A 20859-nucleotide genomic window follows, 5' to 3' on the forward strand; every position below is an offset into this window, starting at 1 on the left:
GTGTATAGACACATCCTATCTGCTGAAATTCAAACAAATGCCTCAAAACGCATTGGCTGGCGGTTCATTGTACAGCAAGATAATGATCCTAAACATACTGCAAAAGCAACAAAGGAGTTTTTGAAAGCTAAAATATGATTAATTCTTGAGTGGCCAAGTCAATCACCCAATCTGAACCCAATTGAGTATGCCTTTTATATGCTCAAAAGAAAACTGAAGGGGACTAGGCCCCCAAACCAGCATAAGCTAAAGATGGCTACACTGTAGGCCTGGCAGAGCATCACCAGAGAAGACACCCAGCATCTGGTGATGTCCATGAATCGCAGACTTCAAGCAGTCATTGCATGCAAAGGATATGCAACAAAATACTAAACATGACTACTTTCATTTACATGGCATTGTTGTGTCCCAAACATTATGGTGTCCTGAAATGGGTGGACTATATATAAACACTGCTGTAATTCCTACATGGTGAAACCAAAATGTATAAAAATGGGCTTTATTAAAATCTGACAATGTGCACGTTAACCACATGTGATTACAAAACTCAAATTGGGGAGTACAGAGGCAAATAAATAAATGATGGATCTTTGTCCCAAACATTATGGAGGGCATTGTATACAACATCTACAGCTCTGCCCCCATCAACCTTTTAAGTCACATCTTCAAAAAAGGCAATCTGGTTCATGAGACATGACCTCCCACTCCTACCCCATGCTGACTATTCCTAATCAACCCTTGTCCATCTAAAAGCATGTAGATCCTATCCCTTAGAATAGTTTCTAGTAACTTTCCGACGATAGATGTAAGGCTCACTGGCCTATAGTTCCCTAGATTTTCTCTGCAGTCCTTGAATAGAGGCACAACATTTGCCACTATCCAGACTTCTGGCACTTCACCTGTATTTAATGACGATTCTGAAATATCAGCCAGGGCACCTGCAATCTCCTCTCGAGCTTCCCACAGTGTCCTCAGATACATTTGATCAGGATGAAATGTTGTTGACATTTTTGTAATTTTAGAAATATTATTTTAATTGTTATTTTCTTATTCTTCTTTTATTATTGTTCTTATTTTATTTTAGATTGTTCTACCACCTCATCTGGAACGTATACGAGAGAAATTAGCTGAAAACATACATGAGCTTTGGTCTATAACAAAGATCGAGATAGGTTGGACGTATGGCACAGTAAGAAGTTTTAAAATTACATCTGTCTCAAAATATGATCTAATTATGCAATGACATATGTTAATGCCCGATGGAAATAAATCAAGTTTTATTTCTCTACGTGATTAAAGTAAAAACTTTACATTTGTTGGTCATAAAGTTCTGGATAAAAATTGCTGGTCTAATTTGGGTTTTCATATCTGTAAGAAAATCGGTAATAAATGTTGCAGCTAATGGAGAATCCTTTATAAGTATAGCCAAAGTCAAGCATATGAATTAAAAGTTTTAAATGCTTCATGTAGGAGGTTCCAATGCAGTAAGTTTCTTGCTAAAATATAGAAATGTAACAGAACCTGGAACTAACCCAACCTCCATGGATTGAAAATAAATGCAACCATTTTCAATATATTACTCGGAAAACAAATGATCTGTTGAAGGAACTCAGTGTGTTGAGCAGCAACTTTGGGGTGAAAGTGTTTGTTGATGTTTCAGGTTGAATTCCTGCACCAGGATGAACGGGCCTTTTTCAGTGTCAAATTACTCTATGACTAATCATTTTCTTTGTTTTTGCAATTAGATCCGAGATGACAACAAAAAACTGCACCCTTGTCTCGTTGAGTTTCATAGGTTACCTGAACCTGAGAGAAACTACAACTTGCAAATGTCTGGTGAAACTCTGAAGTAAGTACAATGCAATTTCTGTGGTGACATTGTTTTAATTTCACTGATATATCATTAACAATATATTTTCTGAACATTTCTCCTCAGAACCCTCCTGGCATTAGGGTGCCATGTTGGAATGGCTGATGAAAAGGCAGAAGAAAATCTAAAGAAAATTAAAATGGCCAAATCGTAAGTTTTGCTTTTTTATACAATTTGAATGTTTATATCTTTTAAGTGAATTGAATGAAATGGGGAGAAGCAAGATATGCTCACAGTTCATTTGGCAATTAATTTCAGTGTAAATGAATTGATATTCTATTGGTATATTATTATTATGCATACTGAGATACTGAGATTCAAAGGAATCAGGATCAGTTCACGTGGATTGGAGAATTGGTAATGTTATCCCACGTTTCAAGAAAGGAGCGATAGAGAAAACGGGGAATTACAGACCATTTAGTCTGACTTCGGTGGTGGGAAAAATGCTGGAGTCAATTATTAAAGAGGTAATAATGGGGCATTTGGATGACACAAAAAAGGTTAGTCCGTCAACATGGATTTATGAAAGGAAAATCATGCTTGACTAATCTTCTGGATTTTTTTGAGGATGTGACGAGTAAAATGGATGAAGCCTTTGATAAGGTCCTGCACAGGAGACTGGTGACTAAAATTCGAGCACATGGTGTTGACATGGATAGAAAATTGGTTGGCAGACAGGAAGCAAAGAATAGGAGTGAACGGGTCCTTTTCAGAATGGCAGGCAGTGATGAGTGGAGTGTCGCAAGGCTCGGTGTTGCGGCCGCAACTGTTTACCATATATATTAAAGATTTGGAAGAGGGAATTAGGAGCAACACTAGCAAGTTTGCGGATGACACAAAGCTGAGTGGCAGTGTGAACTGTGAAGAGGATGTTTGGAGGTTGCAGGGTGACCTGGACAGGTTGAGTGAGTGGGCAGATGTGTGGCGGATGCAGTATAATATAGATAAATGTGAGGTTATCCTCTTTGGCGGCAAAAACAAGGGGGCAGATTATTATCTCAATGGGGTTAGGTTAGGTAAGGGGGAGGTGCAGCGAGACCTGGGTGTCCTTGTACACCTGTCACTGGCGTTGGCGTGCAGGTACAGCAGGTAGTGAAGAAAGCTAATGGAATGTTGGCCTTCATAACAAGAGGATTTCAGTAAAGGATTAGAGAGGTTCTTCTGCAGTTGTATAGGGCTCTGGTAAGACCACATCTAGAGTATTGTGTACAGTTTTGGCCTAATTTGAGGAAGGACATCCTTGTGATTGAGGCAGTGCAGCGTAGGTTCACGAGATTGATCCCTTCTTCTTCTTCTTGTGTACTGTGTGGGAGAGGTGTTATAGGGGAGGGAGGGAGTGACTGAGTGTTGGGGAAAGAAGAGGGCGTGAAAGGTGGGGGAGGGGAGGGGGAGAGGGGAAAGAAGAGGGAGGGTGAAGAGGAGTGCTGGGGGGATGAGGGGAAATGGAGGAGGATAGGGGTAGGAAGAGGGATGGCCAGATAATGGAGGAGGTGAGGGAGGGGTGTGGGGAGGAAGCAGAGGAGGGTTGGTGGAGGGTGGGGAGAGAGAGGATAATGGAGGAGGGGAATAGGGGACTGAAGAGGGAGAGTGAGATGCGTTCACATTGATCTGATATATTACAAGTTATTGCCATTTTAAACTTTAAAACATCAGCCGCGGCTGCACAGTTGGGGGCTATGGGTGAGTGGTGGAACATAGCATTCCGGGAACGGGGCACAATGGGTCCCACTTGGTCCAGTACCATTCTAATACTTAGTACTTAAAGTTACAGTTACCATTATATACACTTCAACAGTGTGGTATTTATACCTTGGGGAAAGCAAATGTAGATTGGGAGCACCTGTGTTCTTTTTGCAAAGTGATGCTGAATTTCCTGTTTCATGTTATGTCAATGGGAGAATAATATGTACCACAATGTGAACTTGATGATGCACAATGTAAATTTAAGTAACCAGAACTCATCTCGGCATTTTGCAGTTTTCCAGACCCTATATTCAAATTTTCAACTTCAGGTAACTCACTTCCTCTGATTGTATCAGAATTGGCTAATATTGCTCACCCATATGTAACATTTTCTTAGTTCTGTTTTCTCTAAAGTGCGTCCTGATCTGCTCGAAGGTAGACAAAAATGCTGGAGAAACGCAGCGGGTGCAGCAGCATCTATGGAGCGAAGGAATATGTGATGTTTTGGGTCGAGACCTTTCTTCAGATTGGTGGAGGTGGGGGCGGGAAGAAAGGAAGAGGCAGAGGGAGAGCTGTGAAGGGGAGGAGAAAGAGGGAGAAAGCAAGGATTGCCTGAAATACTGCTGGAGTGTACACTACCCAAGCAAAATATGAGGTGCTGCTCCTCCAATTTACGGTGGTGCTCACTCTGGCCATGGAGGAGGCCCAGGACTGAAAGGTCGGATTTGGAATGGGAGGGGGAGTTGAAGTGCTGAGCCACCGGGAGATCAGGTTGGTTATTGCGAACTGAGTGGAGGTGTTGGGCGAAGCGATCGCCAAGCCTTGTGTCCCACCGATGTAGAGCAGCTGACACCTGGAACAGCAGATGCAATAGATGAAGTTGGAGGAGGTGTAGGTGAACCTCTGCCTCACCTGGAAAGACTGCTTAGGTCCTTGGATGGAGTCAAGGGTGGAGGTAAAGTGACAAGTGTAGCATTTCCTGTGGTTGCAAGGGAAAGTATCAGGGGAGGGTGTGGTTTGGGTGACAAGGGACGAATTGACCAGGGAGTTACGAAGGCAACGGTCTCTGCGGAATGCCGAACGGGGAGGAGATGGGAAGATGTGGCCAGTGGTGGGATCCCCTTGGAGGTGGCAAAAATGTCGGGGGATTATCTGTTGTATGTGACGGCTGGTTGGGTAGAAGGTGAGGACAAGGGGGACTCTGTCCTTGTTACAATTGGGGGGGATGGGGAGTGAGAGCAGAGCTACAGGGTATAGAAGAGACCCTGGTGAGAGCCTCATCTATAGTAGAAGAAGGGAAACCCCGTTCCCTAAAGAATGAGGACATTGCCGATGCCCTGGTTTGGAACACCTCATCCTGGGTGCAGATGCAGCGTAGACTGAGGAATTGGGAATTGGGGATAGAGTTCTTACAGGAAGCAGGGTGGGAAGAAGTGTAGTCCAGATAGTCATGGGAGTTAGTGGGTTTGTAGTAGCCTGATCTGCTCAATATTTTGTGCATTTTGCAACTTTTATGTTCCTTTTGTTCACGTTCTAGTTCTCTAGCTATCCTCATTAATGTCTTTATCTACCGTCTATGTCCATTTGGTTAATCAGAGAGATTCACTGTGTCATTGATAGCTGTACCCTAACTTCTCCACAACTTAAAACTAATTAGATTTCTCCTTCACAGTTCCGGTAAGTCTTTAATTTGAAATGTTAATTTTACTGCTGCCTGAGTCTTTGAGTGGTCCCAACATTTTCTGTTTTACTTATTGCCTGTAAGGTATTAAATGTTTGCTTTAGTTCAGTGTTTAATGACAATTCTAATATCCTTTGGTCACAGGTACCTTATGTCAAGCGGTTATAAACCTACTCCACTTGACCTTTCCCATGTAAAACTTACTCCAGCCCAGAATACTTTGGTGGACAAACTGGCTGAAAATGGTCACAATGTCTGGGCACGGGATCGCATCCGCCAAGGGTGGACTTTCAGTATTTTGCAGGTAAGGAGAAGAAAACATATTTCAATTTTTTACTTGGGAGTGCATAATAGATGATTACATACATGCAATTTACTTTGGATGTATTCTCATGTTTTCTGGTAATCCCCTCCGCCCCCAGAATACCATGTATATTAACCTTGCTTTTTTATTTTATCATATTAAGATGAAGGAATTGATAAGGCCTGTTTCATAACCTAAGGATGCCCCAAAGCAATTTACAGTAAAATGAGGACATTAGGTATATACAGCTACTGTTGTAAGGTAGAAAACATTGCAGTTAATTTGTTCATAGCAAATTTTACAAATTAACCAGATTAGCTCTCTTAGTTGATGAATAAATATTGGTCAGGACATTAGTGATAACTATCAAGCTCGTCTTCATTTGGTACTGTGGGAGATTTTTTCATCTCTCTGAGAGAAGGAAGTTTATATGATCTGTCCTTAAATATTGCATCAAGGTGCCGGCTGGATTTTTTGCTCAAATATTAGGAGTCGGATATAATATCAGCGAGCAGCTCAACCACAGCTAATACCATTAAACAAATCGTGAATTGGGAGAAAAAATAACTGGGAAGAATCAGAGTAGAAATGCTTCATAATTCTGAACAAAACCGTACAAGTTTACTTCATTTGATGAAGATGGTTATTTGAAAATGGAAATGAGGTTTGACAATCTGTATAACACATTTAAAAAGTAGTATAATGATTGGATGGCTTTGGATTGGGTGAGAAATAAAAAGATTCCAATTATGGAGCACTAATCAACTTTGAACAAATGTACTCATGGATTTAACAGATGTTAAATAGGAGGTAGGCATACCATTCACCATCAAGGTTTGTTTGGATCCTCTCAAGGTTTCAAATTTTAGTTCAATTTGGTTGATTAATGAATATTGACTAGGTTTGATGAATGCATATTGACTAGAATATTGACAAGGGACGGATTATCCAATCCTGGCATAAAAAAAAGCCAAGAGAGGCTTGATCCGTAAACTGTGTTTTATGAATACAATCTGTGGGTCTGCAGGAGCAGAACACTTCCTGCAGATTTTGTAAGAATTTGTGCCACCATCTCCTATGTTATTGATACTATGGGATTTTTTTTTTTAACATTCTGATTAATTGCTAATTTTACCCTGACTCACTGTGATCGACCCTGTTCTTCCTCACATTCGACAAACATCCACCTGCACAACTGTGGCTGGTACAGTGATACATCTGGGAGAGCTGCTGCTTCATAGCTCTGTAGACCAGGATCGATTCTGACTCCGTTGTCAGATTTGGCTGACTCAGTGGGCCGAAGGGCCTGTTTCCATGCTGCGTCTTTCAATCAATTATTTAATCTTTCAAATCCTCAGTTTTCTCTTTTTTGGTCTTGTCCCTTTTCATCATTCTCCAATCTGCATTTTACCCACCTCTACCCCATCATCAAATTCATTTATAGAACATTCAAACCCTATCACAACTTGTAAAGATGAATCAGCCCGAGACCGATTATTGGTAAATAACAAAAAAGCCCTTCACTAGAACTGCAGCAATTCAAGAAGGTGACATTATAAGGGTAATTAGAAATGACCATTAAATGCAAGCTTTGCCGACTTAGCCATTGATTCATAGAAGAGAAAAAAAATTATGCAAGGTAATAGGGCATGCAAAGGCTCGGAATCTCTGTTATCTGTTATCTAAAAACATTTGAAAACTGAGGAATTTGCTTTGTAAATTGGTAAATCTTGGCAATTTATCAGTCGATTTAAGCAAGACGGCTCCCAGCGAGCGGCAGTGAGTGAGCGGCCTTGTGAGGGAAGTGCCCTGTGAGTAAAGTGTAAGTCTTTGGCTCAAGAGTCTTCGGCGAGGAGGCTGAGGAGAGGAGACCACGCAATACGCTTGAGAGGTAGAGACGAAAGAAGGACATGTCAGGCAAGCTGATTCAGTGCGATGCTTGCAGTATGTGGGAGGTCAAGGACACCGCTGGTGCCTCTGGCTGCTACAAATGCGAAAAATGCATCCAGGTAGAGCTCCTGAAGGGCCGTGTTGGGGAACTGGAGAAGCAAGTGGATGACCTCCGGTTCGTACGAGAAACGGAGTCGTTCCTCGACAAGTCCTACAGTACGATTGTTACACCTAAGGTACTGGAAGAGAGAAGGTGGGAGACAGTGAGAAAGGGAGAGAAGCATGGAATGCCAACGTCCCCGGGTGGTGTACCTCTTGTAAGCAGGTTCATCCGCTTAGAAGCTGTTGGGACAGAAGATGTGAGCGGCGGACTGGCTTGCGATGCGAATAGGGCTGTTGAGCCAAAACCAAAAAGGCCTAAGGCAGGCAAGGCCATTGTAGTGGGAGACTCCATCGTGAGAGGCACGGACAGGGGTTTCTGCGGCAACAGACGGGATGCGAGGATGGTGTGCTGCCTTCCCGGTGCCAGGATCCAGGATGTCACGGACAGAGTGCAGAAAATCCTCAAGGGCGAAGGTGAACATCCGGAAGTGGTAGTGCATGTCGGCACAAACGATGTCGGAAAAAAGGGGATGAATATTCTGCAGCGTGACTTTAGAGAGCTCGGAAAAATGTTGAAAAGCAGGACCTCCAGGGTTGTTATCTCCGGTTTGCTTCCAGTTCCCCGTGCTGGCGAGAGCAGGAACAGTGAGATACGGGACCTGAACGTATGGCTGAGGAACTGGTGCACGGGGCAGGGATTTAGATTCTTAGATCACTGGGATCTGTTTTGGAGTAAGGGGGAACTGTACAAAAGGGACGGATTGCATCTTAACAGGTGTGGGACCAGCATTCTGGCAGGCAGGTTTGCCACTGCTACACGGGTGGCTTTAAACTGAATAAGGGGGGTGGGGTGTTGAATGGGATAGTGGAGGCTGGAGTTAAAGGGAAAGGGTTTCTTAAATGTGTGAACGTAGAGACCGAGGGGTGTAAAATGAGGGTAGAAGCAATAGGTAGCAAGGTGAAAAGTAAAAGTGGCAGGCAGACAAAACCCGGGCAAAAATCAAAAAGGGACACTTTTCAACATAATTGTATAAGTGTTGTAAAAACAAGCCTGAAGGCTTTGTGTCTCAATGCAAGGAGCATTCGTAATAAGGTGGATGAGTTGAATGTGCAGATAGCTATTAATGACTATGATCAACTATATGGTATCACAGAGACATGGCTCCAGGGTGACCAAGGCTGGGAGCTGAACATCCAGGGATATTCAATATTCAGGAGGGATAGAGAGAAAGGAAAAGGAGGTGGGGTAGCGTTACTGATTAGAGAGGGGATGAATGCAATGGAAAGGAAGTACATTAGTTTGGAGGATGTGGAATCGGTATGGGTAGAGCTGCAAAACACTAAGGGGCAGACAACGCTGGTGGGTGTTGTGTACAGGCCACCTAACAGTAGTAGTGAAGTTGGAGATGGTATCAAACAGGAAATTAGAAATGCGTGCGACAAAGGCAAAACAGTTATAATGGGTGACTTCAATCTACATATAGATTGGGTGAATCAAATTGGCAGGGGTGCTGAGGAAGAGGATTTCTTGGAATGTATGCGGGATAGTTATCTAAATCAACATGTAGAGGAACCAACAAGAGAGCAGGCTATTTTAGACTGGGTATTGAGTAATGAGGAAGGGTTAGTTAGCAATCTTGTTGTACGTGCCCCCTTGGGCAAGTGTGACCATAATATGGTTGAGTTCTTCATTAGGATGGAGTGTGACATTGTTAATTCAGAAACAATGGTTCTGAACTTAAAGTAAGGTAACTTTGAGGGTATGAGACGTGAATTGGCCAAGATTGACTGGCAATTAATTCTAAAAGGGTTGACGGGGGATATGCAATGGAAGACATTTAAAGACTGCATGGATGAACTACAAAAATTGTTTATCCCAGTTTGGCAAAAGAATAAATCAGGGAAGGTAGTACATCCATGGATAACAAGGGAAATCAGAGATAGTATCAAAGCGAAGGTTGATGCGTACAAATTAGCCAGAAAAAGCAGCATACCGGAGGACTGGGAGAAATTCAAAGACCAGCAGAGGAGGACAAAGGGCTTAATTAGGAAAGGAAAAATAGATTATGAAAGAAAACTGGCAGGGAACATAAAAACTGACTGCAAAACTTTTTATAGATATGTGAAAAGAAAGAGATTAGTTAAAACAAATGTAGGTCCCTTGCAGTCAGAAACAGGTGAGTTGATCATGGGGAACAAGGATATGGCGGACCAATTGAATAACTACTTTGGTTCCGTCTTCACTAAGGAAGACATAAATAATTTGCCGGAAATAGCAGGGGACAGTGGGTCAAAGGAGTTGGAGGAATTGAGTGAAATCCAGGTTAGCCGGGAAGTGGTGTTGGGTAAATTGAATGGATTAAAGGCCGATAAATCCCTAGGGCCAGATAGGCTGCATCCCAGAGTACTTAAGGAAGTAGCTCCAGAAATAGTGGATGTATTAGTAATAATCTTTCAAAACTCTTTAGATTCTGGAGTAGTTCCAGAGGATTGGCGGGTAGCAAACGTAGCCCCACTTTTTAAGAAGGGAGGGAGAGAGAAAATGGGTAATTACAAACCAGTTAGTCTAACATCGGTAGAGGGGAAACTGCTAGTCAGTTATTAAAGATGGGATAGCAGCACATTTGGAAAGTGGTGAAATCATTGGACAAAGTCAGCATGGATTTACGAAAGGTAAATCATGTCTGACGAATCTTATAGAATTTTTCGAGGATGTAACTAGTAGCGTGGATAGGGGAGAACCAGTGGATGTGGTGTAACTGGACTTCCAGAAGGCTTTCGACAAGGTCCCACATAAGAGATTAGTATATAAACTTAAAGTACACGGCATTGGGGGTTCAGTGTTCATGTGGTTAGAGAACTGGTTGGCAAACAGGAAGCAAAGAGTAGGAGTAAACGGGTCCTTTTCACAATGGCAGGCAGTGACTAGTGGGGTACCGCAAGGCTCAGTGCTGGGACCCCAGCTATTTACAATATATATTAATGATCTGGATGAGGGAATTGAAGGCAATATCTCCAAGTTTGCGGATGGCACTAAGCTGGGGGGCAGTGTTAGCTGTGAGGAGGATGCTAGGAGACTGCAAGATGACTTGGATAGGCTGGGTGAGTGGGCAAATGTTTGGCAGATGCAGTATAATGTGGATAAATGCGAGGTTATCCATTTTGGTGGCAAAAACAGGAAAGCAGACTATTATCTAAATGGTGGCCAACTAGGAAAAGGGGAGATGCAGCGAGACCTGGGTGTCATGGTACACCAGTCATTGAAAGTAGGCATGCAGGTGCAGCAGGCAGTGAAGAAAGCGAATGGTATGTTAGCTTTCATAGCAAAAGGATTTTATAGGAGCAGGGGGGTTCTACTGCAGTTTTACAGGGTCTTGGTGAGACCACACCTGGAGTATTGCGTACAGTTTTGGTCTCCAAATCTGAGGAAGGACATTATTGCCATAGAGGGAGTGCAGAGAAGGTTCACCAGACTGATTCCTGGGATGTCAGGACTGTCTTATGAAGAAAGACTGGATAGACTTGGTTTATACTCTCTAGAATTTAGGAGATTGAGAGGGGATCTTATAGAAACTTACAAAATTCTTAAGGGGTTGGACAGGCTAGACGCAGGAAGATTGCTCCCGATGTTGGGGAAGTCCAGGACAAGGGGTCACAGCTTAAGGATAAGGGGGAAATCCTTTAAAACCGAGATGAGAAGAACTTTTTTCACACAGAGAGTGGTGAATCTCTGGAACTCTCTGCCGCAGAGGGTAGTCGAGGCCAGTTCATTGGCTATATTTAAGAGGGAGTTACATGTGGCCCTTGTGGCTAAGGGGATCAGAGGGTATGGAGAGAAGGCAGGTACGGGATACTGAGTTGGATGATCAGCCATGATCATATTGAATGGCGGTGCAGGCCCGAAGGGCCGAATGGGCTACTCCTGCACCTAATTTCTATGTTTCTATGTTTCTAATGTATAAATCAATTCGAAATTCATATATAAGGGACTTTATTTTCATATTTTTGTGTGTGTTTTTGTAGGACATAATGAATAAGAGAAATCCCCGCCTCGTACCATATAATCTCCTGGATGAACGCACAAAGACAACAAACCGAAACAGCTTGTGTGAGGCTGTCCGTACATTGCTTGGTTACGGCTACAACATTGAGCCACCAGATCAAGAAACAAGTATGTAACCATGGATTTTAAAACAGTTTTCCAGGGCTGCAATCCATCAAGCATAAATAATGAGTTGATAATAACTGCAGTGATAAGGGAAATATTATATTACGTTAATCAAACATAATGCATCAAAGGTTTGATAAGGTTAGTGATATAGGCTCTGTCGTGCAACTGCATCATCCGGCGTGCTGGCGGAGTTTGTGAGCAGCCATATCTGCTGAAACTGTGTATTGTACGAGCTGCTGAGTTAGTGTTATGTGAATTGTGAGTTGCTGAGCCTCAATTATAATTTGTCAATACATGGACAGTTTGATCCAGGGAGCAGCTATACTCATTGGGTTAGATATTTGTTTATTTTTGTTCACTGGTCAGCTTTAGGAGGATGTAACTACAAGTTGAGCAGATGTGGAGACGGTAGACAATGTGGCAGAGATAAAAGAAATTATAATTGAGCGCAAATAAATGGCTGATGCGTCAAATAAATAATTTGAATTATTCTTCACTGAAGAAGATGCTAATTAATGTAACATTTTACATTGAAAAACTATTGTTAAAGATTGTTCTGGAATGAAATTCAAGGGACTAAAGTAACCAACTCTACACATATGATAACTTACATCCTAGAAAGTAACATCAGCAATCGCTTCGCCCAACACCTCCGCTCGGTTCGCAATAACCAACCTGATCTCCCAGTGGATCAACACTTCAACTCAACTTCTCTTCAACTTCCACATCAGCCTGAAGAAGGGTCTCGACCCAATGCGTCGCCTATTTCCTTCGCTCCATAGATGCTGCCTCACCCACTGAGTTTCTCCAGCATTTTTATCTACCTTCAGAAATGTGAAAGTATGATCTCTGTAATGCGAGTGACTCATCTCCTGACACCCAAAGTTTTTCCACCTGATTTGGAAATGTATCACTAGACCTAAATCTTGGAACTTTCCACCTCACGACACTGTGGGAGTAGCAACACTGGAAGGACTAGAGTGGTTTAAGATAATGACTCGACAAAGTAGTTGAGACGGGTACAATAACAATGTTTAAAAGTCATTTGAACAGGTATATAACCATATAACCATATAACAATTACAACACGGAAACAGGCCATCTCGGCCCTACAAGTCCGTGCCGAACAAATTTTTTTTCCCCTTAGTCCCACCTGCCTGCACTCATACCATAACCCTCCATTCCCTTCTCATCCATATGCCTATCCAATTTATTTTTAAATGATACCAATGAACCTGCCTCCACCACTTCCACTGGAAGCTCATTCCACACCGCTACCACTCTCTGAGTAAAGAAGTTCCCCTTCATATTACCCCTAAACTTCTGTCCCTTAATTCTGAAGTCATGTCCTCTTGTTTGAATCTTCCCTATTCTCAAAGGGAAAAGCTTGTCCACATCAACTCTGTCTATCCCTCTCATCATTTTAAAGACCTCTATCAGGTCCCCCCTTAACCTTCTGCGCTCCAGAGAATAAAGACCTAACTTATTCAACCTATCTCTGTAACTTAGTTTTGAAACCCAGGCAACATTCTAGTAAATCTCCTCTGTACTCTCTCTATTTTGTTGACATCCTTCCTATAATTGGGCGCCAAAATTGTACACCATACTCCAGATTTGGTCTCACCAATGCCTATAACAATTTTAACATTACATCCCAGCTTCTATACTCAATGCTCTGGTTTATAAAGGCTAGCATACCAAAAGCTTTCTTTACCACCCTATCTATATGAGATTCCACCTTCAAGGAACTATGCACGGTTATACCCAGATCCCTCTGTTCAACTGTATTCTTCAATTCCCTACCATTTACCATGTACGTCCTATTTTGATTTGTCCTGCCAAGGTGTAGCACCTCACATTTATCAGCATTAAACTCCATCTGCCATCTTTCAGCCCATTTTTCCAAATGGCCTAAATCACTCTGTAGACTTTGGAAATCCTCTTCATTATCCACAACACCCCCTATCTTGGTATCATCTGCATACTTACTAATCCAATTTACCACACCTTCATCCAGATCATTGATGTACATGACAAACAACAAAGGACCCAACACAGATCCCTGAGGCACCCCACTAGTCACCTGCCTCCAACCCGATCAACAGCCATCCACCATTACCCTCTGGCTTCTCCCATTCAGCCACTGTTGAATCCATCTTGCTATTCCTGCATTTATACCCAACAGTTGAACCTTCTTAACCAACCTTCCATGAGGAACCTTGTCAAAGGCCTTACTAAAGTCCATATAGACAACATCCACTGCTTTACCCTTGTCAATTTCCCTAGTAACCTCTTCAAAAAATTCAGAAGATTAGTCAAACATGACCTTCCAGGCACAAATCCATGTTGACTGTTCCTAATCAGACCCTGTTTATCCAGATGCTTATATATATTATCTCTAAGTATCTTTTCCATTAATTTGCCCACCACTGAAGTCAAACTAACAGGTCTATAATTGCTAGGTTTACTCTTAGACCCCTTTTTAAACAATGGAACAACATGCGCAGTATGCCAATCCTCGGGGACTATTCCCGTTTCTAATGACATTTGAAATATTTCTGTCATAGCCCCGGCTATTTCTACACTAACTTCCCTCAATGTCCTAGGGAATATCCTGTCCGGACCTGGAGACTTATCCACTTTTATATTTCTCAAAAGTGTCAGTACTTCTTTTACTTTGAACCTCATAGTATCCATAGCTACTCTACTAGTTTCCCTTACCTAACATAATTCAATATCCTTCTCCTTTGTGAATACCGAAGAAAAAAAATTGTTCAATATCTCCCCCATCTCTTTTGGCTCTGCAGATAGCTGTCCACTCTGTCTCTCCAATGGACCAATTTTATCCCTCGTTATCCTTTTGCTATTAATATAGCTGTAGAAACCCTTTGGTTTTACTTTCACCTTACTTGCCAAAGCAACCTCGTATCTTCTTTTAGCTTTTCTAATTTCTTTCTTAAGATTCTTTTTACATTCCTTATACTCCTCAAGCACCTCATTTACTTCATGCTACCTATAATTATTGTAGATCTCCCTCTTTTTCCGAACAAGATGTCAAATTTCCCTTGAAAACCAGGGCTCTTTCCAATTTTTACTGTTTCCTTTCAACCGAACAGAAACATAAAGATTCTGTACTCTTAAAATTTCCCCTTTAAATGTCTTCCATTTCTCTTCTACATCTTTCCCATAAAACAAAATGTCCCAGTTCACTCCTTTTAAATCATCTCGCATCTCATCAAAGTTAGCCTTTCTCCAATCAAAAATCTCAACCCTAGGTCCAGTTCTGACCCTCTCCATAATTATATTGAAACTAATGGTATTGTGATCACTGGTCCCGAAGTGCTCCCCAACGCATACCTCCGCCACCTGTCCTGTCTCATTTCCTAACAGGAGGTCCAGCACTGCCCCTCCTCTAGTAGGTACCTCTATGAATTGCTGCAAAAAACTATCCTGCACACATTTTACAAACTCCAACCCATCCAGCCCATTTACAGAATGTGTTTCCCAGTCTATGTGTGGAAAGTTGAAATCTCCCACAATCACTACCTTGTGCTTACTACTAATATCTGCTATCTCCTTACATATTTGCTCTTCCAATTCTCGTTCCCCGTTTGGCGGTCTATAATACACCCCTATAAGAGTTGCTACACCTTTCCCACTTCTCAATTACACCCAAATAGCCTCCCTAGATGAGCCCTCCAATCTATCCTGCCAAAGCACTGCTGTAATATCTTCCCTGACTAGCAATGCAACACCTCCACCTCTTGCCCTTCCAATTTGATAGTGCTTTGGTAGGAAAGGTTTAAGAGGATATAGGCCAAACATGGGACAAGAGGACTGGCTTAGATGGAATCCATTGTTAGGAATGTGACAACAGCCTATTTTGAGGATCATAATTAACTTGGAGTGTCAAAATTGAGCTTGTTTCATAAAGTCATTATGCATCAGCTGGAGTGGTGGCCACATGTAGTGGGGTCCGCCTTTCTGTATTTGTCATGTTACGACAATATCTGTGTCGAACATGATGCCAAGACCAACGCTTATCTGGCTGCACATCATCCATATCCCTCTATTCCCTGCATATCCATATGGCCATCGGAAGGTCTGTAATATGCCAGTATTGTATCTGTCTCAACCATCACCCTCTGCAGCGTGATCCAGAAACTCACCACCTTCTGTGTAAAACAGTAATAAAATACTTGCCCCGACCATCTCCTTTGAACTTTGCCCCACTCACCTCAAAGCCCTGTCCTATAGTATTTGATATTTCCATGCTTGGAAATAGTTTCTGACTGCCTATCCTACTTGTGCCTCTAATTATCTTATATACTATCAGGACCCCCTCAACCTTCAAAATTCCAGAGGAAACAATCCAAGTTTCACCAAGCTCTCCCTACAGCTATTACCCTCTAATCCAGGCATCATTCGGGTAAGCCTCCTCTGCACCCATTCCAAAGCCTCCATATACTTCCTCTAGTGGAGCAACCAGAACTGCACGCAATATTCCAAATGCGGCCTAAACAAAGTCCTATAAAGCTGCATCATGACTTCCTAACTCTTATACTCAATGTCCCAATCAATGAAGGCAAGCACACCATATGCCTTCTACACCACTCTATCTATTTGTGTCACTTCTTTCCCAGAGTTATGGACATGGGCCCCAAAATCCCTCTGTACATCAAAGGTGAAAGGAAAGTGAGAAAGATTGGAAGTATTTTTCAGATACATATTTATGTCAAGCCCCCCAGTTATCATTATTCATTCTTGGTCTTTGACTTGGTTGATTTTAGTTGACAATATTTGCATGCTGCCCCATTCTCAATGTGTAATTTAACCTGGATATTTATTTTCATTGCTACTTATCACTGCGTGCTTTGGAGTTTGATGGATTGAAAGATACAGCATGGAAATAGGTCCTGCCCATCGAGTCCATGCTGACCATTGGTCACCCATTTGCATCCGTTCTGTTATCCTACTTTTGCATACACTCCCTCCACTTAAAGGCAATTAACTTACAACTCCACATGTCTTTGGGATGTGGGACAAAACCCACGCTGTCGCAGGAAGAACATGCAAACTCCACACGAGCAACACCCGAGATCAGAATCGAACTGGGTCTCTGGCGTTGTTAGGTTGCAGCTCCACCAACTGTGTCACTGTGCTGCTGTTAGATAAGAACCTTTCTGTCAAAATATTGAGTAGCAAGGACTGTGCTCCCTGATGTTGTGAGAGCATGAGTGGGTGGCCGGAGTGCTCTCTGGTGCAAACTCAGATTGTGCTGCTGCTCCTCTTTATTTTGAGCAACAGGACCGGGAGGAAGCATAATTAAAATTAATCTGCGATAATGAAGCATGAAATGGATCTTTGTAGAAGAAAGGATAGCCATATATTGGAGAGGAAGTATTTAGATCAATATTGGTCAAATACAGGCAAATTAGCCCAAAATGCCAAAGGGCCTATATTCATATCCACTGCAGTTCGCTTACAGCCATAACAGGTCAACAGTGGATGCAATCTCACTGGCTCTCCACTCCGCTCTGGACCACTTGGACAACAAAAACTCGTACGTCAGGCTGCTGTTCATGGACTACAGCTCGGCATTTAATACCCTCATCCCTCCTAGCTGGTTACCAAGCTCACGGACCTGGGTCTCTGCGCATCCCTCTGCAATTGGATCCTCGACTTCCTCATCCACAAACCACAGTCTGTCCGTATTGGTTGAAATATGTAACCCTGGATAACAATCAGCACAGTAGCACCTCAAGGCTGTGTGCTCAGCCCCCTGCTGTACTCACTCTATACTCATGACTGTGTAGCCGGACATAGTGCAAATCCATCATCAAGTTTGCCAATGACCCCACTGTTGTGGGATGAATCACAGATGGTGATGAGTCAGAGTATAGAAGTGAGATTGACCGATTGACCAAATGGTGCCAGCATAACAACCTGGCTCTCATCACCAGCAAAACCAAGGAACTGATTGTGGACTTTGGAAGGGGGAGGGTAGGGACCCACAATCCCGATGGTGGAAAGGGTAAAAAACTTCAAATTCCTGGGTGTGCATATTTCTGAAAATCTTTCCTGGTCCTAGCACACTGATGCAGTTATAAAGAAGGCACATCAGCGCCTCTACTTCTTGAGAAGATTACGAGAGAGATTAAGAGAGTCGGTATGTTAAGGAAGATTCTCTCGAACTTCTATAGATGCACAGTCGAGAGCATACTGACTGGCTGCATCATGGCCTGGTTCGGCAACTTGAACTTTCAGGAGCGGAAAAGACTGCAGAAAGTTGTGACCACTGCCCAGTCCATCACTGGCTCTGACCTCCCCACCATCGAAGGGATCTATCACAGTCGCTGCCTCAAAAAGGCTGCCAATATCATCAAAGACCCACACCATCCTGGTCACACACTCATTTCACCATTGGGAAGAAGGTACAGCAGCCTGAAATCTAACATCCAGGTTCAGGAACAGCCACTTCCCCACAGTCATCAGGCTATTAAACACAACATTGAATAAGCTCTGAACAATAACAGTCTATTATTATTATTGCACTTTATCTGTTTATTTATATTATATGTGGTCTATGGTCTATAGATACACTGAACTTTTATCTTCCATTTTGTATTATATTTACATATTCTGTTGTGCAAGTAAGAATTCCATTGTCCTATCTGGGACACATTACAATAAAACTCTCTTGACTTGTGATAACTCTGCCTCAAGTTGAGAGCTGACAGCTATGGAACATGGTATGCTGCATAGATATTGATGGGCCATATTCAAGATTGATGTTGCTCTTGTGGATTGCATCAAGGATCAATACTGAGATGAATGATAGAGTGTAATGCTTGTTAATATGGTATCCTACATGGTCTGTGCCTGTTGAATGCAAAAATCCGCTGGGTTTAATGCATTTGGCCGAGGTAATTTGTTTGATAGAGGCTTGCATGAGAAACATTTAAACAAAGGCCTCAATCTCCTCCAATGTGCAAAGTGTAGATAATGGAGTTAGGGTGTTAGGGGGGGGGGGGGGGTTGTAAATGTTCTTGGAAATTGCGGGTGAGAGGCCAGAGGAGAGGGAATTAAATAGTTACAATTCCTCTATGTTTAAGGTACTTAACATCTCATTTTAATAATACACATTTTTTGTTTTCTTGTGTTAGTTGCCCATACCACAGGTAAAGGCCGCAGTGACAAGGTGCGGCTGTTTCGTGCTGAGAAGTCATATGCGGTGAAGTGTGGAAAGTGGTATTTTGAATTTGAAGCTGTGACTGTGGGAGAAATGAGAGTGGGATGGGCACGGCCTGACTGCAGGCCTGATATACCATTGGGTGCTGATGACCTTGCTTTTGTCTTTAACGGATTTAAGGTTTGTTGTATTTTTTTTCTCTTAAAATCAACAATGAATAATATTGTGCAATTCCAAAAATTAATCTTGCAATTGCTGTATGTGGAGAGTAAAAGTAAACGTCCAGATGCATTAAGTAAGGTCAGGTGATATGAATTCAGGGATCGCATTCTCCAACAAGAACCACTGGATGGTACAAACCCTGGTTAGTTTCACATACACCCTTTCTCCCATTTCCTTGTCTGGTTATTCCTAATATATCCTGCCTGAAGTGTTTTATAATCAGTAATTTATAAAATCAATGACATCCCTGCAAAATGAAAAGTGACACATTTGTTGTTTCATTTTTTTAAAATACTTTTGACTGCAACATTGTGACATATTCAAAAAGGATTGAACGATGGAAACAATACAAACATGACTAATGGCAACATACAGGGAGCTAATAAATTGGAAGTATTGTAATTGATGAATGAATCTCAATATTTTCTGTCCTGGGCTGCTTTCATTGCCGAAGTGAGGAACAGCACGTCATATACTGTTTGGGTAGCTTTCAAATTTCAGTCGATTAACCAATAACCACCTCCACCCTCCTTTCCCCCCCTCTCTTCCCTTTGGCCCGCTTGGATGGGCACTCCTGCAATTTAACTTTCCCCCTCCCCCCCCCCACCATCTCTTTCCATCTATCTCTGGCTTTACATTTCATGCCATATAACCATATAACCATATAACAATTACAGCACGGAAACAGGCCATCTCGGCCCTACAAGTCCATGCCGAACAACTTTTTTTCCCCTTAGTCCCACCTGCCTGCACTCATACCATAATCCTCCATTCCCTTCTCATCCATATGCCTATCCAATTTATTTTTTAATGATACCAATGAACCTGCCTCCACCACTTCCACTGGAAGCTCATTCCACACCGCCACCACTCTCTGAGTAAAGAAGTTCCCCCTCATATTACCCCTAAACTTCTGTCCCTTAATTCTGAAGTCATGTCCTCTTGTTTGAATCTTCCCTATTCTCAAAGGGAAAAGCTTGTCCACATCAACTCTGTCTATCCCTCTCATCATTTTAAAGACCTCTATCAGGTCCCCCCTTAACCTTCTGCGCTCCAGAGAATAAAGACCTAACTTATTCAACCTATCTCTGTAACTTAGTTGTTGAAACCCAGGCAACATTCTAGTAAATCTCCTCTGTACTCTCTCTATTTTGTTGACATCCTTCCTATAATTGGGCGATCAAAATTGTACACCATACTCCAGATTTGGTCTCACCAATGCCTTGTACAATTTTCTCTCAATGCCTTTTCTCCTTATCTCATAATCTTGTGTCTTTCAACTTTGGCCTTTGTCCATCTAACTGCCAATCAAACCCTCCCTCGTCTGTAAACACCGATCACTTGCCTGTCTTTGTCCTGCCCTCACTCACCTTTCTTCTAGCTTTCTCTCCCTACTACAATCAGCCTGAAGAAGGGTCCCAACTACAATTTTGCCCATTCATGCCTTCTGGTTCTGCTACCTAACATGCTCTTTTACTCCACCACTTTGCGTCTTTTAAAAAAATGTTTTAAGTGTGATTTTGTGTGCAGTTCCAGACATTGCAGGCATCTACTTCATGGAAAATGTATCTCAAAGAGGGGCAGAATAACTCGGGAGACAAGTATATTAATCACAAAATGTTGTTACAAAACAGGTTAAGAAAACCCATATGAAAGGAAAGCAAATGGACTGGAATTAATTTCCAAGGGGATATAAATTGGATGAAGCAAGCTTATGTTAAACATTGAACAAAATTGCTCTTGT

General features: G+C 42.3%; 1 protein-coding gene across 5 annotated transcripts in view; it reads left to right on the forward strand.

Moving 5' to 3' along the window:
• LOC129714278 (ryanodine receptor 1-like) overlaps positions 1-20859 on the forward strand; it is a 525269-nt gene that overhangs the window by 136777 nt on the left and 367633 nt on the right. For all 5 annotated transcript variants that reach the window (XM_055663830.1, XM_055663832.1, XM_055663834.1 and 2 more), the window contains exons 21-26: positions 1085-1189; positions 1746-1849; positions 1937-2020; positions 5379-5538; positions 11554-11701; positions 18868-19073. In XM_055663830.1, coding sequence (XP_055519805.1) covers positions 1085-1189; positions 1746-1849; positions 1937-2020; positions 5379-5538; positions 11554-11701; positions 18868-19073 — 807 coding nt within the window. The remainder of the gene's footprint in view (positions 1-1084; positions 1190-1745; positions 1850-1936; positions 2021-5378; positions 5539-11553; positions 11702-18867; positions 19074-20859) is intronic.

This window comes from Leucoraja erinacea, chromosome 38, assembly GCF_028641065.1.
Source record: "Leucoraja erinacea ecotype New England chromosome 38, Leri_hhj_1, whole genome shotgun sequence".
NCBI lineage: Eukaryota > Metazoa > Chordata > Chondrichthyes > Rajiformes > Rajidae > Leucoraja > Leucoraja erinaceus.